The sequence below is a fragment of the Camarhynchus parvulus genome, chromosome 2 (assembly GCF_901933205.1).
Source record: "Camarhynchus parvulus chromosome 2, STF_HiC, whole genome shotgun sequence".
NCBI lineage: Eukaryota > Metazoa > Chordata > Aves > Passeriformes > Thraupidae > Camarhynchus > Camarhynchus parvulus.
The window spans coordinates 35,136,737-35,163,682 of record NC_044572.1 but is presented as its reverse complement, the minus strand read 5'-3'; the positions used below and the strand labels follow the sequence as shown (position 1 = coordinate 35,163,682).

General features: G+C 41.2%; 2 protein-coding genes across 7 annotated transcripts in view; one reads left to right on the top strand and one right to left on the bottom strand.

The window, feature by feature from the left end:
- SCRN1 (secernin 1) overlaps positions 1-11,556 on the top strand; it is a 39,431-nt gene extending 27,875 nt beyond the window's left edge. For both annotated transcript variants that reach the window (XM_030969184.1, XM_030969193.1), the window contains exons 5-9: positions 2,716-2,910; positions 4,490-4,655; positions 6,444-6,624; positions 8,749-8,908; positions 9,148-11,556. In XM_030969184.1, the coding sequence (XP_030825044.1) occupies positions 2,716-2,910; positions 4,490-4,655; positions 6,444-6,624; positions 8,749-8,907 (701 nt within the window). In that variant the 3' untranslated portion in view covers position 8,908; positions 9,148-11,556. The remainder of the gene's footprint in view (positions 1-2,715; positions 2,911-4,489; positions 4,656-6,443; positions 6,625-8,748; positions 8,909-9,147) is intronic.
- Positions 11,557-12,559: 1,003 nt separating this feature from the next.
- Positions 12,560-26,946, bottom strand: part of WIPF3 (WAS/WASL interacting protein family member 3) — a 37,126-nt gene continuing 22,739 nt past the window's right edge. For 3 of the 5 annotated variants that reach the window (XM_030943249.1, XM_030943250.1, XM_030943248.1), the window contains 6 exons: positions 21,392-21,524; positions 20,657-20,785; positions 18,435-19,178; positions 16,695-16,841; positions 15,880-15,981; positions 12,560-14,980 (listed from right to left, as the gene is read on the bottom strand). In XM_030943249.1, coding sequence (XP_030799109.1) covers positions 14,940-14,980; positions 15,880-15,981; positions 16,695-16,841; positions 18,435-19,178; positions 20,657-20,785; positions 21,392-21,524 — 1,296 coding nt within the window. In that variant the 3' untranslated portion in view covers positions 12,560-14,939. Of the gene's footprint in view, positions 14,981-15,879; positions 15,982-16,694; positions 16,842-18,434; positions 19,179-20,656; positions 20,786-21,391; positions 21,525-22,945; positions 23,014-26,946 lie in introns of those variants that run through there. The other 2 variants (XM_030943252.1, XM_030943251.1) reach the window with 2 other exon arrangements.

Sequence of the window (26,946 nt, the reverse complement as noted above, 5' to 3'; positions counted from 1 at the left end):
TTATGTGTTGATTTGCATTTGCTGATGTGATTTAGCATTTTCGGTGAAGGTGGAGATTGTTGCCTTTATGCATAAACTATGTAATAATCACAATTTTTATGTTTGATAGATGTGTTTTCCAATATTTATTTTCTGTTTGGAACAGGTCAGATGGTATTTTTGAACGAGTTAATGCCCAAATTATTACTTACAAATCTAAAATATTGTGAGGAAAGGATAACCATTGATAGTTTTAATAAAAGGACTTTTTTCAGATGATAAATTGAATGGGTTGCTGGTGGTGGTTCCTTTACTGAAATAGATATACTCCCTTCATATCCCTGTTTTTTAAATGATGCAAAACAATAATTTTCAGCTCTTTAAACTTGTAAATGGTTTCTTTTTCTGTATGTGTGAAGCCAGAGCTGCCAAACTAACTTCTAGAATTCACTGGCTTAGTGGATGAATTTATTTAAAACTTTTCCAGCATATATAGGCTGCTTAATATAATATGATTGTTTAAGGTCTGTATTTAATTTATTCTCAATTTTGAAGGTATTTTTATTTTCATAAGAGTAGAGATATTTTAAAATGTACTCATGTTTGAATGAAGTGAAAATTCAGAGTGTTCAAGAGGATTTTTGTCATCCATGACTTGAGCTACGACAGATCCATTCAATTCTCTCCTCCTTTCCCCCTAAATGATGAAAGGTAGGAGATAGCAGATATGGGAAGGAGCAAAGAAATAACACCAGGCTGTGCAGTATTATGTGATGGTCTGCTGTCAGTCCCTGCCACCAAACAGGAATCAGTTTCCTTCACAGAGGTGGTGTTTTCCCAAGTAAAGCTTGCATTTTAAGGATACCTAGAGGTGTCCTTAAAGGTTATCTGGCATGAACAGATACCAAACATAGAGAAGACTGAAAATGCTGTCCTGATGAAACCCCAGTTGGGGCAAGCAGCTGACTCCTGAGGTTCCTGGGATTATGCAGTGACAGCCTGCCTTCTTCTCTTGACCTGCCTGCCTGATATTTGAAGAACAGTGGGTTTTATTTAGCAGTTTTAGCTGCATCAGCAATACATAACCTTCACGTCCTCCTTCCCAGCAAATAAACTGTTGCCTTCATCTGCTGCTTGCAGCTTTTTGAAATGATTCTGCAGCTCTGTTCTGGTTTCTACCAGCACATTGCTCTTCAGGTGGTCCCTGTGAGCTGCAGATAAGTAGTTTCCACCTCCTGCAGCCCTGCAGGAAAGGCTGCTGGCTATGTAAGGACTCTACATTTCTTACTTTGTTCAAAGGGGTCTTTTTTGCAACCATAAGTGTGCCTCTTCAGCTTTCAAATGAATGCACAAATGCTGTTAAAATGGGGAAAATGTGTCATTCCCCAGTGTGAAGGCATATCTCTTCCTGACTATCCTCAGAGTTCTGATATTACTGCTGCAGGACTGTAAAGCCTATAGTGAGTGTTTATCGAGCAATTCTCTGAAAATAATTTAAGAATAAATACTTCAAAATCCTTTCTGTTAATGTTCCTGAGTCTCAGTGGAAAAATATATTTGATTGTTAAATTTGGTTTTTTGTGGTGGATCAAACCCATGAAATATTATTTTGCATGAGTTTATAAATGTAATACTTAAAGAGCTCTTTAAAGAGTGACTTGCCTAGCTGGACATGAATACAAATATCCTCATCACTCAAGTCAAGAAAATTCCCAGAAAAGTATGATGTTTGAAAGGGTGAATCAGAATAAGCTGTCAGTGACCCTTGTGTAAGTCAGAATTGGATGACAGGGACTTTTTTTGCAGAATGATGCACTGAATTTCCTGAAGTTGTTACCCCTTATTTAAATTGCGTGCATGGGGCATTGCAAAAGCAAGATAACTTTTCTGGAAGGCAGTATTAAAAACTTCCACAGCTACTGGTTTTGTTTCTGGCTAAGAAATTATTTGTGCCAAATTCCAGAATCTGTGTTTATTTTAGTTTATAGTTTTACTTTATCAGCTCTTTCTCTGGCTTCCAATACATTTGCTTTATTCTCCCTGAGGAATATCTGCAGCAACCACTGCCATGCTATGGATATATGGTTATAAGCACTGCAGTATTTTTGATAAAAGGAACAAAAAAAACCCCACATTCAGTATTCTTTGGAGGCTGCTTATGCATTCTTTTTACTTCATGCCATTTTAAAATCTAAGATAAAAGAATTGTAATTTGAACCTATCTTGCATCTTACAATGAAACTGTTTCTCAGCTGGGAAGCTTAAAGCAATTGTAGTGATTTTAAAAACATTTTCCAAATTCTCAATTTTGAAGGGCAAGGAAGGTTCATTAAATGAAGCTCTGCTGAAATATATTTTGAAATCAAGTCAGATCTCAAGCCCTCTTGTGTCTGTGGGGAATATACCATTAGAAAAAAGATTGGGTGCCTTTGGCATTTGGATACCACCATTGCTTTGTGGTCAGAAGGTGTGAGGTGTGGATTGAGAAACTGGCATTCTGTCTAAATCCCACTGTTAATCACAGGTGTCAGTGTCTCAGCAGGGCACAGAGGATTGAGCTCTGTAACCTGCAGGGATTGGTAATTCTGTGTATGTGTAATTATATAGTTACACAGTCATGCCAAATGTACACACTAACCAATGGATTAATTTGTTTCCTAATTGATATGACATTTTCCTTCCAGCTTCTCCCAGGAAAACTATTAATGCTCTCTTTTAATATGTGGCTCTTTCTAGAGGGAGTGAAATGCATTTGCAATCAGCTTTCATTAACTACAAAAATTGATGCTGAGCATCCTGAACTAAGGAATTATGTGAAAAGTCAAGGCTGGTGGAATGGAGACTCTGACTTCAATTTTTCTGAAGTGTTTTCTCTTGCTGATGACCATTTAGCCTGTTGTTCTGGCAGGGAGAGCCTAGAAAAACAAGGTGGTAAGTGTTGAACTATTTTTCTGTGAGCACACTGGGTTTTTTAGTCACTGCTGCCTCCTTTTCAGGCATTCTGTCCAGAACTACATGTGACTGAGAACATCTCTACATGTAAACCGTGTAGGAAGGAGGATCAGAACTAAAGACTGTCCCTAAATTTGCCACTATTTAGGATGGAGCCCTTAATGTCACCCCTAAGGTTTCAAAACAGGATTACAATTACAAAGTAACTTCCTTCAGTGCTCTGATATGCATGATGTGCTGCTGCATCTGTGCTTTCCTGTAATTTTAGTGGCCCTACCTAATATAAAATTATACTATTTTAAAAAATGGCCTCACATATCAAAGATTGAGCTCAGTGGAATCTGCATTGTGGGGAAAATGTAGATTTAACTGTTTGGGGAAAGTTTCAAGAGCATAGTTTAAGGAAGAGCAGTTGCAAACTGAAGTGCCTTTTTCTTTGTTGAGCAGAACAAAGCTACTGGAACAGACATTGTGCTATTCTCTGCAATCAAAGGATGGGTTTATTTCCACACCAAGATTTATTACTGACTTCAGTTCGCTGCAGCTGGCCAAAATACCTCTGAAATGGACAGCCTGCAGCAGTGCATGGGACTGCATGCATCTCTGATCTTTCATGCATGAAAAATAGCACAAATTATAATTTTCTAAAAAGCCCTTTACTACAGATGTGAATTTACTGGACTGTAGGCATTTTCACATGTTGGTAAATGTTCTAAAGAGTGTAGAGGTGAGATATTTGTTGCACTGCAGAGCTCTTGCAAAGGCTGTAGAATTGCAGGGAGTGTGGTTAGTGTCTGAGGCAGATACAGTAACTCTGAAGGACTATAGGTAAAAGATCTAAATAAATCTGGATTATAGCACTAAAAACCCTGAGGGTCCCTACAGACAGATGGCTATGGCTGAAAATCTTGCAGGCTGCTGAGTCATCCTGTGTCTCCTGGTGTGTTGAGGCACCTGGGCATGAAGGTTTGAGTCACTGCAGAGCCTGAGAAGATATGGGGAAGAAAACATGGAATGGCAATGAGGGAAAGCTGGGATGAACACAGGCAGGAAACACAATGAGAACAGAGGATTCTTGTAGATAGGGGTTTGGAGAAAAATCTTGGTGTCTAGGTCTGCTGTCTGTGACTGCAAGATGATGTTTCAAAATTTTGACTGAGAATGGAAATTGAGAAGTGGAAAATCAGGATGTTCTCATTCTGTCCTGCTTGGGTAGAGGAAAATGGATGTTTTAAGTAAGTAGTCTGTTCATAGTGGCTGGTAAAGCAGTATTACAGCCTTCTTCCTGAAAATGTACCTTTTTAATAGCATTTCTGCTATTGAAGCAATTACCTGGCAATTGCCATGCCTAATTAATGCTTCTTACCATTCTCATTTACTAGCTAGGCACGTTCTTTCTGAATGTTCATTGCTTAAGTAGAAACTATTAACTGGGATTTGTGACATGCCCATGCCAAGTGTCAGTGGCCATTTTAGGCCAAAGCTTGTTCAGGCTAAAATCCTTACCTGGGCTCCAAGCCATTGAACACTCAGGAATTTTTTCCCCCCCTCCATATAGGTGACGTTTCTGCACAAGCTATGATTGATGTCCTGCGTGACAAGGACAGTGGTGTCTGTGTGGACTCTGAATCTTTCCTTACTACAGCTAGCATAGTGTCTGTTCTGCCTCAGGACCCTAGTTTTCCCTGTATTCATTACTTCACTGGCACGCCAGACCCTTCAAGGTAAGCCACAGCATTGGGCTCCCTGGGGTGCAGAGCAGTGATGGGCTCAAAGGTAACAAACAAACCCTGCCACCCAAACTGGAACAGTGCTCCGAGATGTGCAATCTGACAGCCCTGTGTTACTGAGCTTCCAGGGGAAATGCAGTTTAGGGAGGGGCCAGGAATTCCAGTGTAGTTGCTTTCCACTTGGAAAGTTGTTGAGATTATGAAGTTGGGGACTTGCCAAGTCACTTCTCTTGGACAGGTAGGTGCAAAACTTCAACAAATGAAGTGTTTTAACTATCAGAGAGGGGGTGTGTACTCTAGGTAGCTTCATATGACATCAAAATGTTAACACAGCAAAACATCTGCAAGTTGCTGGGATCCCAAGCATGTCTTTTATTTGAGGGACAATTTCCAGTTGGTTTACATGGTGTCCTCTCTAGCTGAAAGTAGCTGAGGAGATTAGGGAACTCATGGGCCAGATCATCAAAGATTAATGAATTACCTTGTGTTTTAAGCAGAATCCACCTGGGATTCACAGAAATTAAACTAAACCACTTGAAGTTATTCAGGAGATCTGCCACTTGCATTGAGGTAAAGAGGTTATGGGGAGAAGAAAATGGTGCCCTTGACTGTCATTCCTGTTAGAGGACTGGTAGGTTTTACTGAGGGCTGTGGAAGTCATCCATGCCAAAGGGACTTTCCACCCACCTTGCATTATGTAACTCAGACTTTCAGGGTTAAGTGTCAATTTTAAACTGGCTTACCCAAACTTTTCTTTGACTTGATGCAAATCCTCTGCGATAAGAAGGAGCAAGGCTTCAAATTATTTGTTGGGATCTCTGTCCATTTCAAGGTCAAAAACCTGCCTTAAAAGCCTTGTTTAAAGACCTTTCTTGCTTTATTCGACACTGTAATGCATTAAGAAAGAATTATTTTAAATGTAGCTAGTGAGTCACGTAAATTCTTAGTCAGCAAGGCTTTGTGACACTGATGGAAAGGGTTGCAGCACTGAACCTGCTGACTGTACACAGGCAGTGGTTATTAATCGTGTGTTGCAGAAGTCTTCACTTTTGGCAGGTTCTTCACTGCAGAATGCAGGGTGCTTTGTTGTTCTGTATCTAAAGAGAAGGAAGGCAGTTGTTCCATTCACCTGCCAAAACCTATTTTCAGCTTCTCAGTAATGAAGATTCTGTATTGATGGGGTTTTTTGTTTGTCTCTCTTAGGAGTTTAGATCCAAACTCAGTGTTAAAATAGTTTGAGAAATGTCACAGTATTGGTAGCCATGTCTTCTCCCAGCTCTTGAAGTAGAATTCTAAAGTGCTGCTGTTGATATGCAAAATCCTCTGATATTGAGCAAGATATGTAATCTTCCCTGCTCCACGCAAGTGTTTTTTTCTGATTTTAATAAAACTTAAATCTGGAAGGAGGAGGAGAGATGCCAGTGGGAACAGAGGAGAAAAACTGATGTGAGGCCGAATGTTGAGATTTGTTACAAAAAAACTTGGAGGAGAAAATCAGTGCTACTCTGCTAAAGAAGTGGCAGAACTGGCATGAGGACACCAGAAAATCTTATAGGTAAAAGGGGTAATAAGTTTTTGCAATAATTGCCAAACCCAGTTCTTTAAAGCATGTAGATTTGTTTTGCTTGACCAGTACCAAGTCTTTAACCTTACCCATGCCTAGTGTAGATGAATTACCTATGCTGCGCTGTATGTGTTGTTTTAAAACAACCTGGTGAACATTTCAATAACATATATGAAATGTCTCTTATTACTGCAAGCAGTAATTCTCATTTCTTTCAGGTCCATATTTAAACCCTTTATTTTTGTTGATGATGTAAAATTAGTACCGAAAGTGCAGTCTCCTTCTTTTGGCAATGATGATCCTGCTAAAAAGATACCTCGATTCCAGGAGAAACCAGATCGTAGGCATGAATTGTACAAGGCACATGAATGGGCCCGATCTCTCCTGGAGAACGATCAGGTAAGATCCGTGGGACCTGGAATTAAAGAACTGAAGTTGTTGGAACCCTGAATACTGAGAGTATATGGCTTTCTGTGCTAAAAGGCACAGACTTTTAAGAGAGCATTACATTTGACTTGAGACTGTGGAGAAGGCTTCTAAAATTGAATGACAACTGAGATTATAGGTGTGTAATTTGAATAGAAGTCAATGTAGATTCCCAGCTCCGTACCTTAGTTCACAGTCACTCACTGAAAAACATTCTCTGAATATTCTTAGAATCCTTGAGAGTGTAGCTTGACTAATGATGCCCTCTGAAGGACAAACTACTCTGCATAGTTTTTGTTGTCCTTAGAGTATAGCTCTGTTCCATTACTTTTACAAAATGAAAAGTCAAACTGTTAAGCTGATTATCTTGTTCAATCCCCACTGTGCATATAGTCTTTTTAGTGATTAGAACACTGGATGCTAGTGCAACATTATATCAGAATTTTGTGCTAGGAAGAGGGCAGGAGTGTTGTGATTTAAATCATATGCTGGATTAAGAACTACATAGTTTGGAAAGGTATTTTTCTTGAAGGAATAATTTACACATGACAGTTTTATGAGTCTTGTGTTTTGCAATTCAATGCATTTTGTTAATTTTTAACTGAAAATGCCATATGAGAAGAAAGCACCCTTTGCAGTGCTGTGCAGTACATACCCAAGGGCTGAAAACCTTCCATGGTAAAAACTTAGGGTTAAAGATCTCTTAGGAAAAAAAATTTGGAATAAGTAAAGTCAGGAAGGAGATTATTCTGTATAGCTTTTCTGAATGGTTGAGATACAACTTTTGGTGCCATTGGGCATCTCAACATTTGCAATTACAACTACAGCAGTAAACTGGAAAAGTGATTTTAAGGAAGTGAAACAGAGGGAAAGATCACCAAGGCACACCTGTCAAGCTTTTATGGGTATTCAGGCAATTTGTGGAAGACCCTCATACAGCTGGGTTGAACTCCCACAGAGGATTTGCTTTTCTACAATTGTCCTGTGTGTGTATTTGCATGGATCAGAGTCTTGCTATGACATAACAACATTCAGACCTACCCACTATTGATAACGGAAGCTATGATAACCTCTGCTAGTACAAACATTATTTAAATGCAGTTTGGGCTAGATTTTTGATTTCTTGTAATGGTGTAATTTAAAATCTGTGGCCTCTGGTAACATTGTTTTAATGTGCAGCTGGCTCTCATATCATTGTGCAAGATGTTGACTTAGGGAAGACCTGGAAGAGGCATCTTAGCATCTTGTGGACTGTTGCCTATTAAAGTCCCCACAATGTGACACCAATAGTTGTGGTAGAAAAGAAAATGCAGTTTCTACTCAGGTTTCATGCTATAAAAGCTGCCCATCCAAGAGCCTAAACCTTAGATGAGATGCCCTACTCTTTCTGGACAAAATGCTGAGAAAAAAACCCTGAACAACTCAGAACCACCACTCATTCTAAATGACTTAAAGCTGCAAGCAAAACAAACAGCACTTCTCCATTAAAAAAAAAAAAGAAAAAAAGAAAATAAAAAGGTAGGGTTTAAATAACATCTGGATAAAATGAAATTACACCTTTTCAGGAGTAAATTTTCTAGAAACACAAAGAGCAGTAAGTCAGAATGGCAGCACACAAGACCTCCCTGGAATCTGGAGTCTTAAAACTGTTACATGACACATAATTTCAGATCTATTCATCATCTTGCAGGTGTTGATTTGAGGGATGCACATGCAAATACCACAATCTGTTCAATTCTTAGGGCTTCCAGTCTTCTCACATAGTTTTGTTAGTGGGATTACAAGTTTAAGAATTTGCTTTACCTCTGTTATATGTACAAGCCTTGTATAATTTTCCTCTATCCATCTTTCACCCTCTTCCTTTTTTGCTTTAAACTTAGCAACTCCTTTTTGGTTATTTTTCTTAATGCACAAAATGTCCAGGACTGTTCCTTTTAGCCTTTGGCCATCCAAAATAACTAATAACAGAAGTAGTTTGTACTTTAAAAGGCTTTTTCTTTTTAAAAATATTTGAAAATAACTCTGTAACAAAGGGAGTAAAATGCTTTAATGAGCCTGTTTGCTGGTTAACTGAGTTTGGTTATTTCATGCCTTTAGGATAAAGGCCAGAAACTGATGAGGATTATGTTAGACCTTGAAAAACAAGGTTTAGAAGCAATGGAAGATATCCTTTCTCGTACAGAGATTCTGGATCCAGCTGAAGTAGTGGATCTTTTCTATGACTGTGTTGACACAGAACTAAAGTTCTTCAAATAAAGTAAGCAAACAATTCTTTAGGTACTACTCTACCAGTGAATGTGAAATGTTGGATCTGATTCTGAACCTCCTCCTCTTTTACACTAAGCTGAGGATGTTAAGAATTGGGTTCAAACCCATTTTTCTACCTGCTCAGCTTGTCTCCAAAGTCCCTTTTCCCTATGCTGCATTGCAGGTGATTTTTTTTTCAATTTCACTCTTGCTTGGAATGGATTTTCAACAAATTTTATCTCATTTCAGCTACAGTGGCTATTGTTAGCCTTTTCATTGGAAGACTGCAATGTTCTTCAAGCCTTGAAAGAAAGTCTTCACACTTGTGATTTTGCAGGAAAAAACATTTCTAGAGGAAAAAATGTTACTTGCTAGCTGTATCCGGTTAACAAATTGCTTTCCTTTGTCCAATCTTGTGGTGTTCCTGTTTGTGTATGTATATAGTGAAAGGAGAAAGTCACTGACTGGTCCAATTACTGTGTGCATGCTGGCTAATTTAGTACAGAATGTTAAAACATGTATGTTGGGCAACCAATTAAAGTAAAGATTTAACTTCATCAGGCTAATTGCCATATTGTCATTGAAAGCAATCTGGTTTTCCCTCTGTTGCTCAGGACTAGGCTTGCAGCAAAGCTGACTTGCATTTTTCTCTTCTTGCTAATTCATACAAAGTTGAAATGGTAGAGTTGAAATCACAGTTTGAGATGGGCAGGAAGGCATGTCCTGGCTCTTGACCTTGTTGTGTTGGACTCATATGGCCATATCTGGTTGCAGTAGCTCAGCACCTGACATTATGCCTGTACAAATTATCAGAATTCAGTCATCAGGTTAAGTTCTGCCCTTGCTCTCAGCCAGCTTGTGTTTGTAGTGCACCTGGCTGCTGCTCCAGAAGTGCAGAGCCACCCCGGATGCCGTAGAGATCTACACATATTGGCTCTTAAGATGCAATTAATAAAGTGTCAGATTTATATACAAGCTACAGATTTGGAATCTTTTAAAGGAATAGATGCTGGACACTGATAAGTACCTGGCTATTCTCCATCTTTCTGCCTTTGTACTGCTGAACAGTTCCTAGTAATCTCTGTTGTGAGACACATGGCTGATGAATCCCTTAAGTACCAGTGAGTTGCTGGTGGGTGTGGCAATCCAGCTGTTTAGGCTTAGAAATGGCTGTCCTATGCTTCCTTACATTAGGTGCACTGCTGCAGCATGCTTCCCTTCCTCCACAGTCCTACAGGCAGACCTGCTTCTCATTGTATTTTCTTCTTGTGGAAGTGAGGTAGGGAAAACACTGAGAATTAAACCAGTAAACACTGTGTCCAGTGAATATGGTTGGTGGGTTTTTTACATACATGAGGGTTGAAAGAGGACATCCATGTCTTTAGTAAGTGAAGTTAACATATGGAGTTAAAATCCTTCACTGTTTGAGAAAGTGGATGGTTAAGAACCACAGGCTTCTGTAGTGAGGAAATAAAAGCTTCTTAGAAAGCAGAAACACCTCAAGTTGAAACTGTAAGAGTTGTGCATCAGGGAAATAGTCATTGCCATATTGGCATACTGCATTCTCAGGATTTTTAAAATGAATTTGTTACATTCAGACTCATTACTTTGGTATTGCCTTAATGGCAAATTGGCAAGAAAACATGGGGCCTTTTCACTTACAGAAAACAAGGAAGAATATATTTTCTCTTACGGCCTACCTAATAATCTCCCATTCACAATGAAATCCTCCCATGCTGTCTATCCTAGGAGCAACTCCTGTGTCTAAGTATTTTAAAGTGTAGACAATAGGAGAAGGAAATATTCAAGTAGATCCCTGAAATTTAGCTGCTCTGTATGGTAACCAGAGGGGCTGACTGCAAGAAGCACACTTGATTTCAGAGAACGTTGCAGGGGATGAAGCCCACTGAAAGAGAAATGTGCTTTTTCCAGCTGCCTGTAACTGAAGTAAATGGATTTCCCATGAAATCACATCTCTTGATAGGAGTAGCTGGGTATTTCTGCACAATCAGGGAACAAGAATAAAATGATTGCTCCAGTGAGAGGACAAAAATTGGGATGTACCACTTCTCACAGTTATTTTGCACAACTTGGATCTCTAATCTTGGAGAGCTGGGAGGGAGGCAAGATGAAAGGAGTGTTCCTGTTAAAAACATGTATCTTACTTGCCTGTTTCTTAAGAAAGAAGAAAGCAACACTTGCAATTATCTCATGGGCGTTTATGTCCTTATGTGGAACTGCTTATATGACAGAATGAATAAATTGTTTTGAGCACAGTGATCCAGGTAGTAATTTTGTAATAGTATGTTGATTTTGCTTTGGTTGTATAGTGCAGTTAAAAACCAAAACCAGCTGTGGTACAGCAACATGCTTGGGTACAATCAGTAGAAACCAGAGCAACTGCATGGTCTTAGTATTTCCAGTGGTCTTGAAAAGAGGTGTGTCTCAGTGGAAGGACACATTGGGACTTGTGGGATCAGCTGCCTCAGGGTGACAGCCAGTGTGATCCTCTGTATCTCCAGATGCTTCAATGGATCTTGAATGACAAATAAATGGAAATATTTCAGAAATGCTAGCAAATAGGCACAGGATTTCTCATTTCATCCCTGAAAGATGTTGTTTATTTCTAAAATACCCAAACCATAATAAAAAATGGAGTAAAATTTTTTCTCCTTTATATATTGCTGGTAGGTAGTCTAGAATTAGTTTTAAAATCCTTAGGAAGGTACTTACTACAGAGCAGTACACAAATTTCAGAATAAATGACAGCCAACAATATGCCACTTTTAATAATACTATAACAAAATCGTTTTTAAAACAGTATTCAACTTTTCCAGTTGTTCGAGAAGCAATGTAGATGTAGACCCCTGTTTGTTACTACATTCATGCATATTTATCAAGTAACTACAGTAAGTGACACTATTGGTCAAAGCATCACCACTTTTTTTTCTTTTTTTCTTTTCACATGATGTACAGCAAGTTATCACAATAGGCTAAAAAAAGAGTAATGTTGATTTCTTGGAGTCCTATGGGTGAAGATCTTCTTACCCCTACACCATCTCACACCGTGAATGTGCATGTGTGTGGGAATAGTTACAGCATAACTGAGCTGCTGTAACAACAAAGAAAAGCAGGGATGTAAAGATGCAGTTACCTGTGTTTTCCAAAAAGTTTTCTTCAAAGGCAACACCATGGGGAAAGATCATCAGTGACCTATAACATTATTACACCTCTCTGAGGGGAACTGATGGTAATTATAAAAATTAATGCCATAACTGTAATAGCCTGGCTGTTAGCACCAGACTCACCCTGGAACAGCAGTATTCTTATTCAGACTGGTGAATCATGGAATAATTTATACTGGAAAACAACTCCTGAGATCATCTAATCCAGCTGTTAACCCAGCACTGCCAACTCCACCACTAAACCATGTCTCTGTGATGCCTTGTGAAGGCTGACCTAGAACAGAGACTAGACAGAGTTAAAGAATAAAGTAGGTATTATTAGAAGGCCTCAATGGATACACCTTGGCCCAATGTGTACAAGAGCCCAGCCAGGGCTACACCCAAGATGAACCCAAAATGGTCACAAAATGGATGATGAGTCACAAGGTCTCTCACTTTTATAAGTTCTGGTCCATTAGCATATTGGAGTTAATTATCCAATTATAGCTTTAGGTTATGAAGTTCCATCCTTCCTGTTTTTCTCTCTTCATTCCACTGCTGTTTACGCTTTTGGGCCTGAAATTTGGATCATTTGTCCTTGGTCCTCAGGATCAAGGGTCCTTTGTCTACCTACTCTATGATGAGAGCTTACTATCCCCTGATATGAAGCTGAGTATTACACACTAAAGCAGTACAGAATCTGAAAAGTGTAAAAGCTAAAACCTGAGGCATCACCTGAGTGCCATATCTACAAGTCTTTTAAATACCTGTAGGTATTAAATGGTGACTTCACCACTTCCCTGAGAAGCCTGTTCCAATGCCTGACCACCTTTCTGGTGAGGATGTTTTTCCTAATATCAAATCTAAACTTCCCCTGGCACAGCTTGAGACCATTTCCTCTTGTCCGGTGCCTTGTTACTTGAGAGAAGTAACTGACCTCCACATTGGTACCGTATCCTTTTGGGTTATACAGAGCAATAAGGTCCCCTCTGAACCTCCTCAAGCCAGGATGTTGTTGGCCTTCTTGACCACCTGAGCACACACTGGCCCCTGTTCAGTGTGTTTAGCCACTGTCAGCCAGCACACCCCACTCCTTTAGTGTCAGGCAGATTTCCAGCCACTCTGCCCTCAGAGGTGCCTTGGGTTGTTGCAACCCAGGTCTAGGAACCCAGAAAAGCTGTAAAAAGGGGAATCAAAGGGTGATTGGGATTGAAAGGGATGGCTACAGGTCATCTGGTCCAACACCCATGGCCGAACAGGGTCACCTACTGCCAGCTGCTGAGGACAAAGGCCAGATGGCTTTTGAGTGTCTTTAAGGAGTGAGATTCTACACAGTCTGTGGGCAACCTGTTCCAAGGCTCAGTCACCTGCACAGTCAAAAAGTGCTGTCTGATGTTCTGCACCTCCTGTGTTACAGCTGCCCATTTCCTCTGGTTCTGTCACTGGACATCATTGAAAAGAGTCTGGCTCTATCTTTATACCTCCCTCCAAATATTTATATACATTGGAGAGATCCCCTCTGAGCCTTCTCTTTTCTAGGCTGATCAGTCCCAGCTCTCTCAGTTGTTCCTCACAGGAGAGATGTTCGAGTCCCTTTATCACCTTTGTCGTCTTTTGCAGGACTCTCTTCAGCATGGCCATGTCTTCTTTGCACTGGGGAGCCCAGAATTTGGACATGTGGCCACACACCAGGTGTGGCCTCACTAGTGCTGAGCAGAGGGAAGAATCACTTCCCTGACACCTCGCTGGCACCACTCCTTCCAGTGCACAAGAATAAGGGTAATAAATTCTAGAAATAAACATCTTAGGATCAGATTTGAACATCTGTGATCCAAAGACCATACCCAAGGTCTGAATATTAAAAGCAGTAGTTCAAGTCTTGTCTGCTGCTAGGTTGTTACTTTTCCCAACCAACTCTATTTGAGACAACAACCACTTTGGGGGCCGAGTGTTCCATGTGGTATGTTTTGGGCAATGAACCTTCACTGCTAGCAAATAGTAGTAGCTCTAAAATGTAGGTTTTGGGCCCCTCATCCAAAGGCTTTGGAATTACTGGGTAAAGGCAATCTATCACAGAAATGGTAAATACCCACTGTGCCAGCAGGAAAAGACAGGACATGTGCCCTTACATACGCTCATCACGGCATGTGTATTCACACACACCATTTCTTTTTCTTGCTTACAATAGAGCAACTTCCTTTTCCTCTACTTTGGAAGGGTTCTGTCATCTTTGTCAAGTCCATGACCACCCTACCCAGCTGGGCTTCTTCAACACTATCCTATAAGGATATGTAATCTTTAGGAGGTAGGCTCATTAGCAGCCTCCTTGGCATCTCCTCTTCATGCTTCATGAGAAAAGGGTTGTGGGCCCATCTCTTCATGAAAGTGACATCCTGCTGCAATCTGAGGCCAGGCAGAATGGAAGAAGTGAAGAAACATAAAAACAGACTAAAGATAGCATATTAGTTTGACAGTTCATTGAAAAAATGTCTAAATAACTGGAGAATTTCCAAAAATTATGATGGAAGGGGAAAAAAGAACAACAGGCACATAGCGCAAAACATTCTGAGGTAACATTGTTAGCATAATAAGAATGAGAATTGCTTCAACACAACAAAGAATTTAAATTTTATGCTGCTTTGCTTAAAAAATATTCACCTATATACAGTAATTTAAAAGCCTGTACTAACATTCCTGTAGTATGTAGGCCAGTTCAAAAGGCGTAATTTATATTGTTTTACAGTTTATAGAAATGTTAATATTGCAGTACTTGTGACTCAAGTACAATCTATCACTGCAACAGGGACCCCTTCTGTCTTATATATTATCTTGATCTTCTTTTTTAATACTAGTCCAGAGAGCATCAGAAGACTCTTCTCATCTCACATGTGTTCTTAATGGAGGATTTTTAGAGGGATCTGTAAATAGACAGGACAGATTTTAAATAAGTATTTTGGATGCAGTTATATAGCAGGGATGCTGCATTTATTTGCTACCCCTGATATATACATACGTATGTTTACATACATACACACACATATTGCTTGTGCTCTGCAGCCCTTCAGTAAAAAGTCAGAATATACAGCAGACAATTTAGCTTGACTGAGGCTGCTATGAAAAGTCATGCTAAGTACCTTAGCATGGAAACAAAAAAAAGGTTAATTAAAAGTTGGAGATCTAATAATAGAGAAAACTGGGTTTTATTAAAAAGCAGAATATGGGCATGAGATCTTTTGGCACTTTAAACTACCCATTTTCAAAACTGGATATCTGAACTGCTCTTACAACAGTGACCTGATTCTAAGTTACTAAGTTAAGAAAGGAGGAAAAAAAAAATAAAGCAAGGTTCTGCCATTTATCACTTCCTGACAAAGTTCAGGTACTAAGTCTCTTTGTTATTCAGGTGTCTAAAACACCATGCATAGGATTTAAGTCATAATACATAATGGAAGATATGGATCAAGGTATCTTTCTCTGTGATTTCACAAATTAGTGAACAAAAAAAATCAAACCCAGTAGCTGCCCAAATATGTTTTTCCAACATGACTGTTTTTAACATCACAAGCTTTGCAAATTTAGCAATCTAAAAACACAGGCTGCATATCCAGCCACATCATTTGTTTTTAGCTAAGACTCTAGAGTAACTAAGTGCTTTTCATTATATCTTTAGTCCCTGTTGCCACTGTGACAAATCCCATTCTTCTCTGTGCCAGTGCTAGCAGTCCACGTATGCTAATGCTGGTTCAGTTCTTTATTTTGCATCCACATTTTTAAACCTCTTGATAATGATCAGATCTTTCCATGTTTACACACTTACCTCTGGGTATCTTGCTGGGATATGTTTTCTGAAATGGTTTAAATTCATCAGGTGGAGGAAAATCTTCCACAGAATGGAAAGTAAATTTCGATTCAAAGTCATCTGGGAAGTTTCAGGGAAATAAACATTAGCTGATGCTGGAGAGAAACAAAACAACAACAACAACAAGAAAACAAAAACACCCAAAGAAAACCCCCAAACCCAACTATGTTGCCACAAGTACTTTCTGTTAAAAATGCTGGCTTATTTTCTCCTGGAACTGATAGTGGCTCATTCTGTATAAACCATCTTGATGAGTACTTCTGTGAGCCCCCCCAGTTTTTTACCTTAATTGCAATCACTGCCTGCTATTAAAAGTGAAGTTAAGTCTGCTGTTCCAGTTTTCTGCATTGATGGTATTATGGTAATAGAGGTATTCATCACTAGTTTAAGACATGTAGCTGTAAACAAGAATGAATGGCCAATTCATCAGACCACAAAAATAATTCTTACTGGTCTTTGCCCTGTAGGAGTGAAACCTCTAAATGTCTATGATCTGGTTTGAAGAATGGTAATATAAGCACACTATGAGAACTCTTCATATTTTTAAGTAACTTTGCAGGTAGTGCGTGCTTTTCTTTTCTACTGACTGAATGAAAATCCTTTTTGAAAAATCCTTTTTCTATAATTGTATAAAGTTGTACAAAAATGTTTCTACTATACTACCCTGTTATTTCTAGGACAAGTCTTAAGTGAGTTTTTGAGATCTGAGACACACACAGGCTTTTGTTCTAAAATTCTTAACTACAGAAAGATATTTAATTTAATGATATTACCAATGATGTGCATATTTCCATTTTTAAGTGGTGTGTAGGGGTCATGAGCTGTAGCCCAGGCTGAGACTCCAGACTTGCTTGTAAGTTCAGTTGTTGGGGATCTTGCAGGTGGCTGTGGAGGTGTGACCAGCTTCCCAGCACCGGTTCCTTTAAAGAAAACCAGGAGACCACCATATAAACACCATCATGACTTAACCCAACAGTAAACTACAAAAAAAGAGGAGGGGATGTACAAAGAATGCAGTATCTGAGGCAAACATACCCATAGCTGTTGTTTGCCAAGCCTGACCATAGATTTGTAGCATTAAGTATTAAATTCAAGTCGCTACTGGAATTGGCTGGGGCTTCATCTCCAGTTCTAAGGAAAGTGTGACATTCAGAAGTGTGGTTTTGTCCCAGTCTGGAAGGGAAGATTATCCTTCCACTTTCACAAGAAGAAGCAGTCTCTTTAAGCAAGGGAAATCAACAAAACAACCACACTAGGTGGTATGTCTAAAACAAAATTTCCTGCCACTTCGCAGCTATGCAATGTAATTATCATTAGTTTTGTGCATTTCACTGAGGAGTTGCAAGGGCCATCCAAATTTACATCTGGAAGAACACAAGAGTTGTGTGAGGGGGAGGGAGCCCAAGGCCTCCAAGTTAGCAGCCTCTCAAAACTGCTTATTCTCCTACATAACAAGGGACAGGCAGGGTAATTTTATGGAAAACATAAAAATTGAACTACCATGAGAAATGGGCATCTCAACATAGCAACAGTTCATCAGAGAGTTCTGAGCAGCATTAAGCACCACCACAAGGCACCTGACCTGCTGTACTTACACGGCCTTTACCCTGGCTCTCAAAGGGAACCAGTAATCTTTCTCCTGACATGTGGCTGCTAAAATACAGGGTACAGAACATTCTCTTTCAGATGTTCCCTGTTAAGTAGCTGTCTCCATTTCTCAAACCCACACAGACCTAGGCTCATATTTTTTATTATTTTCATTACATTAGAGGAGTCTAACAAAATTTCCTTCTATCATCTACTCAAGGAAATACTGGATAATACCCTATTTCCCAAGTAGGTGGAGAAGCTTTTGGCACAACCACCTTGATTGCAGGAGGCACTGGCTGCTTCCCTTTATTGAACAGCAGAGGGCTGCAGCGAGATTTGCTTTTGCTCACCTGTGGCTGGTAGCTGCCCCATCTCTGTTTCATTACGTTCTCTAGTGTTTCCCAGCTGTTGCCAGTATTGCTCCTGCATGGGTACAGCTGTAGACTGGTATCCTAGGCAGGCTGGCACATGAGCAGCTGCTGACCTGGCAGACACCGTGGTGTGTAGTCTGCTCCCGCACCTGAGCCTGTCAGGTACCACTGTTCGAGACACACCAATGCCAATACAAAAGCAAGAAGCAGCCCAGTGGTCCTAAGACTTGTCTCCACTGATCTGCATGTCACTTCCAAGAGTGGCAGCTTAAACGATAAGGCATGTGTGCCCAGTGCTAAGAACTGCCTGGCACTTCAAAAAGCCAAGTGTGTTGGGTATTCATCACCTACAGGTATTCCTCCCATATGTGCTCTTCATCCCTGCCCCTCCATGCTCTCCAGCCACCAGTGTAATAGAATGGTTTGGGTTGGAAAGCGGCCTTGAAGAACTAAATAATCTTCAAGGTCCTGTTCCAACCCAAATAATTCTGTGATTTTCCCCGCTATCCGAAGGAAGGAAAAGCCTCCTTCCTTCGGAGGTGCCTCTCTCACCTGCGCCTCGGCCAGCTCTCTTCTTCCTGGTCTCCCCCACGGCTGCGGGCTGAGGGGGGCCGGGGGTGGGTGGCAGCGGCAGCGACTGGATGTTGCTCGGCTTATGGAACTGGGACAGCAGGTGGGGAGACTTGGGGGGCAGCGGAGGGGGCACGTCGGCACCGCTGAAGGCCGGGGAGGGGGGAAAGGAGAGCCTGTTCGCGGGCGGGGGATGGGCGTGTGGCGGCGGTGGCGGCGGCGGCGCGGGAGGGGGACAGTCCCTTCCCTCGGCCGGAGCGGCGGCGGCCGCAGAGGCCTCGGCGGCCCTGCCCGGCAGCCCGCAGGGGGGCACGGGGGGCAGCGGGGGGGGAGGAGGAGGAGGAGGGGGCGGCGGGGGCGGATGCGAAGCGCCTGCTTGAGGCTTGGCGGGTTTGTCAGCCTGAGGGGGAGGGAGCGGGGCCGGGGGAGCAGCGCCGGGGGTCACCCCCTTGGCAGGGCGATCGGCCGGAGGGGGCACAGGGGGAGGAGGAGGGAAGGTGAGGGAAGGCTTGCTGGAAGCGGGGGGCGGCGGAGGGGGCGCGGGCAGGCTGGGCCGCCCGGGACCCGCTCCCGCTGCGGCTCTGGAGGTGCCGGGAGGCTCCGGTGGGACAGCTGCCCGTGGAACCTCGGCCGGCTGCGAGGGGGTGCTGTTCGCCTTGGCAGCGCCGCTGCTCGGCGGTGCGGAGGGTCTGGGGGATGCTGCTCGGCCTCCGGAGAGCTTCCCTGCTGGAAACCAGATATCACATGTTACACACCGAGATTGCGTTCCCACTCCTCAGACCGAACAGAGATAAAGGCAAGCTCTTCATCTTCCCCTCCCCAGTGGATACCCGGAGGGATCAAACTCATTCATCCCGGTTGCCCACGCTGTAATGGGGCTTAGGAGGTGATGCATTCCAGTGGGCACCAGGGATTCTGCTTAGTTATATGACGACCTGCTGGGAGACCTTTATCCCATCCCTGCTCCTCAACTTCTGCAGAATGGAACAGTTTAAGAAGAAGGAACTTTTCTGCAGAGCCTGGGGCTTCACACCAGCCTCATCTTGCCTGGTACAGCCCGCTGGGTATTGCGACTCCTGGTGAAAAGTACATGAGCAGTCTGACACACATCAACTGGCATCCTTCAAGTTAAGTACTTGCTCAGGATCAAAAAATTCACACAAATATTACAGAAACCTCAGCTCCACAGATAAAACCCAAGTTTTTAAAAGCAAGGCCTCAAAGGCTTTCCAGAAGGCACACATTCTGGTATTTCCTTTTTAACAGCAAATGCCCGAAGACTCTTGAACTTACAAAATGTCTTTTCCTGTGTAAATGTCAAGGATTTATCACAAAGCAAGATGCCAAAAAAGGCATCTCATTCAACACTCACACAGTCTGATAGGTATGGCCATAGTTTTAAGAACAATTCAAAGTAGTTACTGCCACAGAAGCTATGTCAAAAGCCCCACCACACACAGTGCTGTGCATCTTTGGCTTGCCTTTTGGAAGCAAAAAACCTTCAGGAAGAGCAAAGTTCTGTCTTTCCCTACAAAAATCTACTTTGCTTTGTGCTTCCTGAGCAGGCATCAGCTGCTCAGCAGTGTCAGAGGTCATTACTGTGACTATAAAAGTCATTTCTCATTGATACTGACACTTCTTGAGGTGAAAGCAGCAGTGGGGCTCCCCATGTGCCTTCCTCCTGTCATTGTGAAGCAACAATACCCTTATTTTTCAGATCAGTAAATTACCTTGTTGGATCAAAGCTGTACTCTATAAAATCCAGAGGGCAAAAATCTTAAATATGAATCTTTAAAGTCATACACAGGACTGTAATACTGTAGAAATATACAACAGTGGAGGGAAGGAATATGACTTCGCCATTTGTTCTGAAACTGATAAGCTCAGATTTCAATACTGTATTCAAGACTCAATTAAAACTTTCATTAAAATAATGTAAAAACCCCAGCTACAGAGATCTATTTAATCTCTTTCTTACCAAGTGTGGAGATAGCTTTTTATTTATGTTTTAAGAAATAAGGCACCTGAGATCTAGAAAGGTGGCTTCAATCACATTATTAATTGAGCCTTCCATGGTCACATGATGAACTAAGCATTCAGAAGAAAACCCCAATAAAAATCAATCAGCAAAGCTAATCCCAAATTACTTTTCATCCCAAATTTCTGCCCACCCTGCTCTGCTTTCATACAAATGAAGCCCTTACCTGTCATGTCCCTCTGGCCTGCTGGTCTGAGAACAGGAAAGCCACCAGCAAATAAGCCTCCCAAAGGCTGCTGAGAGCCACCTTTATTAACAGCTGGGCTACCTCCATCTCTGTTAGCTCCTTTGGGTTCTGTTAAAAAGAACGAAAAATGCAGGATATATCAGAAAATCATTTCATCCTTGCCCCGAGGCTGCTAAGGCCTGGTGGCAATAAAAGCCAAGGCTAAACTCTTCCCTGTACTGTTATACAGGAACTGCCATCCCTCTCTGACCTTGGAGCCCAGCACCCTCTGGTGCTCTTCAACCTCACACAAAGCATGACACCAACAAGTAGCTATGTTAGGCCTAATTGTGAATTCACATTTCCAGAATTTTTCAGTGTGTTTTTTTTTTGTTCTTTTAATCTAATAAAGAACAATTCTTCTGCTAGAGCCAACAATTCCTACCAAATTATCTTATTGAAATGCTCTTAAGGATTTCATCATTCATTATTTATTTTGGAAAAAGGAATGCCTGTTCAGGTGATAACCAGTTGGAGACTTACGAGTCATTGATCTCAGAGCAGCATGCACGTTTAAAAAGTGTCCCCTCTCTGCATCCTAAAGCCATACGATGATGCAGACCTTTGCTGACCTTCAAACCTGCTCTTTAATTTTAAACTGTCCACCTGACCTCCACCCATGCCTGAGGCTTCAGCAAAGCTCCCCCAGGGCCTTGCTGAGGAGCCCATGCTCACTTTCAATCTGTGGTGCACTGCGGTCGTTGATTTGGGTCACTTTCCTCAGGCGAGTTCCCTGCTGGATATCAGCCAGGAGCGCGTTTCGTGCTTTCTGCTCGTCCTTTCGCAATTTTGGTATCTCTGAGCTTGCCTGTTGACAAGAAGAGCTTTAGATGGGAGGTACAGACAAAAATGTGTGTTTAGAAAGGATACAGAGCCAAACATGGGATAGAAGACTTGAAATAAGCCCTCCCTGGCAGCTGTCACTCCCAAGCCTTTGAGTCAAATCAACAGGAGCAGCATTTGGTTGTGCAGGAGGCAGGAAAGCTGAAAGTTTAAATATACCATAAAACTAATACTAGTTAGGCTAATACTGTTGAAAGCAAATTAGGAAGCATGCTTAAATGAAATGTGAACTAATTTGGCCATTTATGGCCTCTGTCCCACAACTCCAGCTCCAACTGCCTCTATCAGCTCTTATCACACTATTTACAATGCTTTACATCAAAATTTTTATGTGTCAAAATATAATAAATACCTGGTTTATCCACTTTTCTTAGGAAAAGAGATAGATAAATGCATGCTGCACTTATATTTGAATGTGATCATTAACTTATTTAGACTGTCTGTCTGTACTGGAGATTAACACCAGTTTAAGCAGAATGCCTTTAGAATAATACAATTATGTTTTAGTAAAGTTTCTATCCTAACCAAGCTTGGTAAGTGTAAAGTCAAGTTGTAGTTTAAAGTTCTTTAGTAAAACAAACAAAATTTATTCTTTATTCTTACTTCTTCAAGTTTATATATATTAAAAAAGCATATATTTTAAAAAATGGGATGTTTCACTTTTTAAAAGCAGATAGCAAAGCTGTTATTCCCAAACCTATTGTGATTAACAGAGCAGTCTAATAAAGGGGAATCTTCACATCAGAGGAGCAATGTTCTGCTTGCTACCAAAATTCCCTGAAGTTAGATAACTCCCTAAAGAGGACGAGTACCAGCAATGTTTCCATTGCCCTTAATTTAAGCATCATAGTTGTAATAAAACTGAACAATACCGTCACACTTGAAAAAACCTCCAAAGCCAACCCAGCTTGGTAATGACATTCTGAAAGCAAAACAGAAACTTGAAAACACTTAACAAGCTGCTGAATTAATAATGTGTCTAACTCGCTAATCCCAAGCGAAGAATTCTATCAGTAGGATATTATTCGTGGTAATTTTTGTACTTGCTAAAAAAAATCCAAACCCAGCCAGCGGGATTTGCTCCGCCCCGCTAGATGGCGCTCCAGACCGCCGCTAACGCCGCCGCATTCCCGAGCCCTGATGTAAAAACTCGGAATTACAACCGGCTGATATGTAACCACGTGCTAGTTTAAAATGTTAGGAAAACCCCCACTCTGCTACATTTTCCTCGTTTGGAACAGCGCTGCCTGCCCTCGTAGTTGCAGAACAGGGAGTCCCACTGTCCATTACGAGGCCCCAGAAGAGCTGCCCGTGTCAGCGGTGTTAGACTGTGTACCAGCCACAAACCATTTCCACTCCCCTTCTCTGGAAGCTGACAGTACTTACTGTGAAAAATGGAAATACCATAACTGGAACAAAGGTGATTCCCTTCCTCACAAAAGCTCTTTACCAATATATTCAACTTCTTGTGTCTCTACTCCCACTAATGACTTTGCCGTGGCAGGACAAGCAGGATCTAGGGGGATCTGATCAAGAGCTATGTTTAAAATTAGACCTAGCAGCTGTCTTTCGTTTCCGGGTTCAAGTGTCCATATATTATGCCAGCTGTCCACTTCACCTCCCAGATCTACTTTTCTGGGCAGACAGGCTATTAGAATACAAAGTCTTGATACCCAGACAGCTATTAGGTTAAAATAAGCAACTTGTGGTGACTTGTGGCAAGTGACCCATAACTTGGTATCAATGTAACACAAGCAAGACAAAAATTTGTGGCATAAAAAAGCAGGAATATTGTTCTGCCATCCCATAATGCAGCCTAAGAAGCTGCCTCTCTCTTACAGCAGATTCCCTTACTCTAAGCATAACTCCATCCCATGCCCCAGCTTCTTTTTCCTCTTAATGTACGTAAGAGATTCAATCTTCCATGCCCAGCCTGGTGGACTCGGATGATTGATTAGCTGCTGAGGAGCTTGATATGGATTCTCTTTTTCCATTACGAAGTCAAGATGGTCTGGGGTGTAGTGTTGCCTGGTTTCACAGCAGTCAGAGCTCCTTTGGATGTTTTGTTTGCTGCCCGCACTCCCAAGGCCAGTGATAATCCTTGCCAAGCATCGTTTCACCAGGTAAGTATCTCACCATCTACTGGTGTCCAGCATTTGCAAATTTCTGGATTTACCATATTATTTTTTGAGACAACCTTCCTTTCTTTAATGAAGAAATAAATCTTGGATTCACACTCATGCTGTGCTTGCAATCCATAGCACAAGCACAGATAACAAACATGTAAGTTCTGCATCAGGAGAAAAACAAAGAGGAACTCTTATGGCTGTCAAATCTTCAGCCCTGATCACATGCAACAGAAGTGTTTCAGCAGGAAGACAAATACATTTTAAGTCACAGAGGGAAAACAGCTGCAAGATAAAAGATGTAATTCTTAGGCTACCTTCTACCCCACCATCTGCAGGGCAGCCTCACTTATTTACAAAAAGAGAAACATCTCAGTATTTCAATGAAAATCAGAAGGGAAGTGGAGAAGAATGTGAAGATCATTTGTTTTATCAGATGCCAGAGCTGCCTCAGGTAACATAGAGTGAAATTAAATTCCATACTTTATTTACAGGAATTGGTAAAGGAACGGTGGGTTCTCATTACCTTAGCAACCACTAGGTTATTCTGCTACTATTTCAGACACAATGAACGTCACGTTCAGTACATACTTAGAAACAGAATGGAACAAACCACACATGTAAATAGCCTGAACATAAGAATTACTTCATTTTCATCTCACCCAACTCCACCGCGTTTTGTCTTCAGTGTCCTAAATTACACACTCAGCTATGATATGCAGTAAAGTATGGGACTAATGTTTAGGCTATCTATCAGGTCTTAAAAATACTTGTAAATAGGAAAATACCATCAAATCATATTTTTTAGAGTGATGTTTCAGACTGTAAATCATCAATGTTGGAAATAAACCTTTCAGAATTTGAAGCTGGTAACTAAGACTAGTGGAACTATTAATGAGGACAGCATAAATATAGAGAGAGATCTAAATCAGTGCAGCTTGAGGCTGTTTGAAAAGAACAACAAACCAAAACATGTTTTCCCACTGCTACTTGGAGGGGGAAAGGAGAAAGAAAATGCACAATGTAAAAAGGTCAAACGTAAAACTGAAAGGGACTGTATTACAAATAATGGTCGTATCTCTGAAACTAAAGCCTGCATTCCAAGTCCCACAAGCCTGGACCTGGAAGGGGGCTCCAGCAGCAAGCCTGAATTACCAAGTATGGCAAGGAGGAGTAGTACACTCCTCCAATATGTCTCATCCTTTCAGAAAAATACAGTGTGAGCAAAAATGGAATACCAAGCTCAGTTCTGGTCTCCAGATTTTTAAAATTACATTGTGGAAACCTGGAGGTGCAAAAGAAAGAGCCAAAGCAGTGTTCAAAATAGTGGAGGCAACAGCTCAGATTTCAGCAACTCTGTTTTGACTGTCAGCCCTGAAGTCTGAGGGATGGTCTGCCTGCACACGACAACCTGTACTGGGAATGGTGGGGAGGACTCAGCAGCAGAGACAGGCATTTGGTGAATTAATGTGAGATGCAAACAGACAAGCCACAGGCAGCAGCAGATTATCAATCTCTTGATAATACTTCAGATCAAGGCTGGATCCTCCCTGGCAGAAGTGTTTTTTGTGAAGCACAAGTCACCAGGTCCCTGTGCAGAACTACCTGGTAATGTGCAGTATCCTGTGGTGGAGTGGCACAGCCAGTGGTTTGTAACAGCTTCTTCCAGTCAGGAGTTCTGTGAAAGTGGATTGCTTAGTTTAGAAGAACAAGTTTCTATTTTTACACTTTCTATACATGGACCACTCCAGGTTTTACCCTGAATAATCACAATGTTAACATCCTAAATTGAGTTGTATCAGACAAATTAAGAACTGAGAGACTTTTTCTAGGGAAAACTGACTAAAATGCATGGCAATGAGCTCCATTTCTGGGTACACTCTGCTGTGATATTTGCATCACCTTCAGAATGTCACTTTACATCCTGCAAGACAGACGGGAGCATCGACCTACCCTCTGAGCTCCTACGATACTTAAAATATTTAAGAGACATACGTGCTCAGATACTAAAGTGATGTAAATGCAGAAGACACCAGCCATTTGGAAAAGTTTATATTAATACTAATTATAATCTTCAGATTTTAAAGAGTACCCCTGCACACAGAAAAGGGGAAATCCTCTCGACTCTGGACAGGTAGTTCAGTCACAGTTCACACATACTGTCCCATAAATGGCTTGTATTTACTCTGGTTTTAAATATGCTCTTGAATGCATTTGCAAAGTACTTCAAGTAATACAGATCTACATAAACAGGACAGCTGCAGGAAAAATGTACCTCTAGCCTTCTGGACAACCCAACAGTCAGGCAGTCATGGGCCTTTCTTTCAGAGTAAACCCATCAGGTGATGTGAAAAGATGATCCAGTACTAGAACTCTAAATTAGATAGGAGCCATAAGTAAGATAAAATAAAGCATTATTCCATCCAAAGGCACTACATACTTTTACTCAGAGAACTTAATAGTACCAAGTATTTACACTTCTAATGTGCAATGAATTGTATCATCATAGTAGATTCCTTCTCCTGGTCATATTTTACAGGAAACACTGGGAAGACACCTGTGTAGAAAATTATTTATCCGAACTAGATAAAAAACTAAAACAAAAAAAAGGTCAAAACATGTTGAGCTTTTCCCTAATTATTTTGTGAGACATATAACGATAACATTAAAGATCAATGAATACATTTGACATCAGAATTTTATTATGGGCAGAAGGAAAGCTCTCTCTTTTGCTGACAATGTAAATTATTTTTATGAATCTGGTGGCAATTAACCTTCTCTCCCATTACCAGTTTTTCCTCCTGTAGACAAAATCCCCCAGGTTCAATGCAGGGATCAAGCACAGGTACTGGCAGAAGGCATAAGCAGCATATATTTCAGTGGAAAAAGAGATTGAGGACACCCCTTGCTTTCTTATTCTTCTCTGCCATGCTCACACAAACCTGCACAGATCCAGGCTGAGGCAAGTGATTTTCACCACTGCAGCATGAAACACCTCAGGTTTGGCTTTTAAGGAAGGGAAAGATAGTGCAGCAAGATAAAGGCTAAGCAGAAAGCTCCAGGATAAAGGATATTTGATCACAGAGACAAAATATTTACAGGGGAAAAAAAAATTGTTCCTGAGCCAGTCCTGGCCTTCTCTGGCACCCAATCTGTCATGATTCAGAGACACAACTTAAACTAAAAAATGCAAGAGAAAAAGCCTACAAACATGACAGTGGACAATTAAAACCAGCATCTAAAACAGCAGGTAGGGCAAAA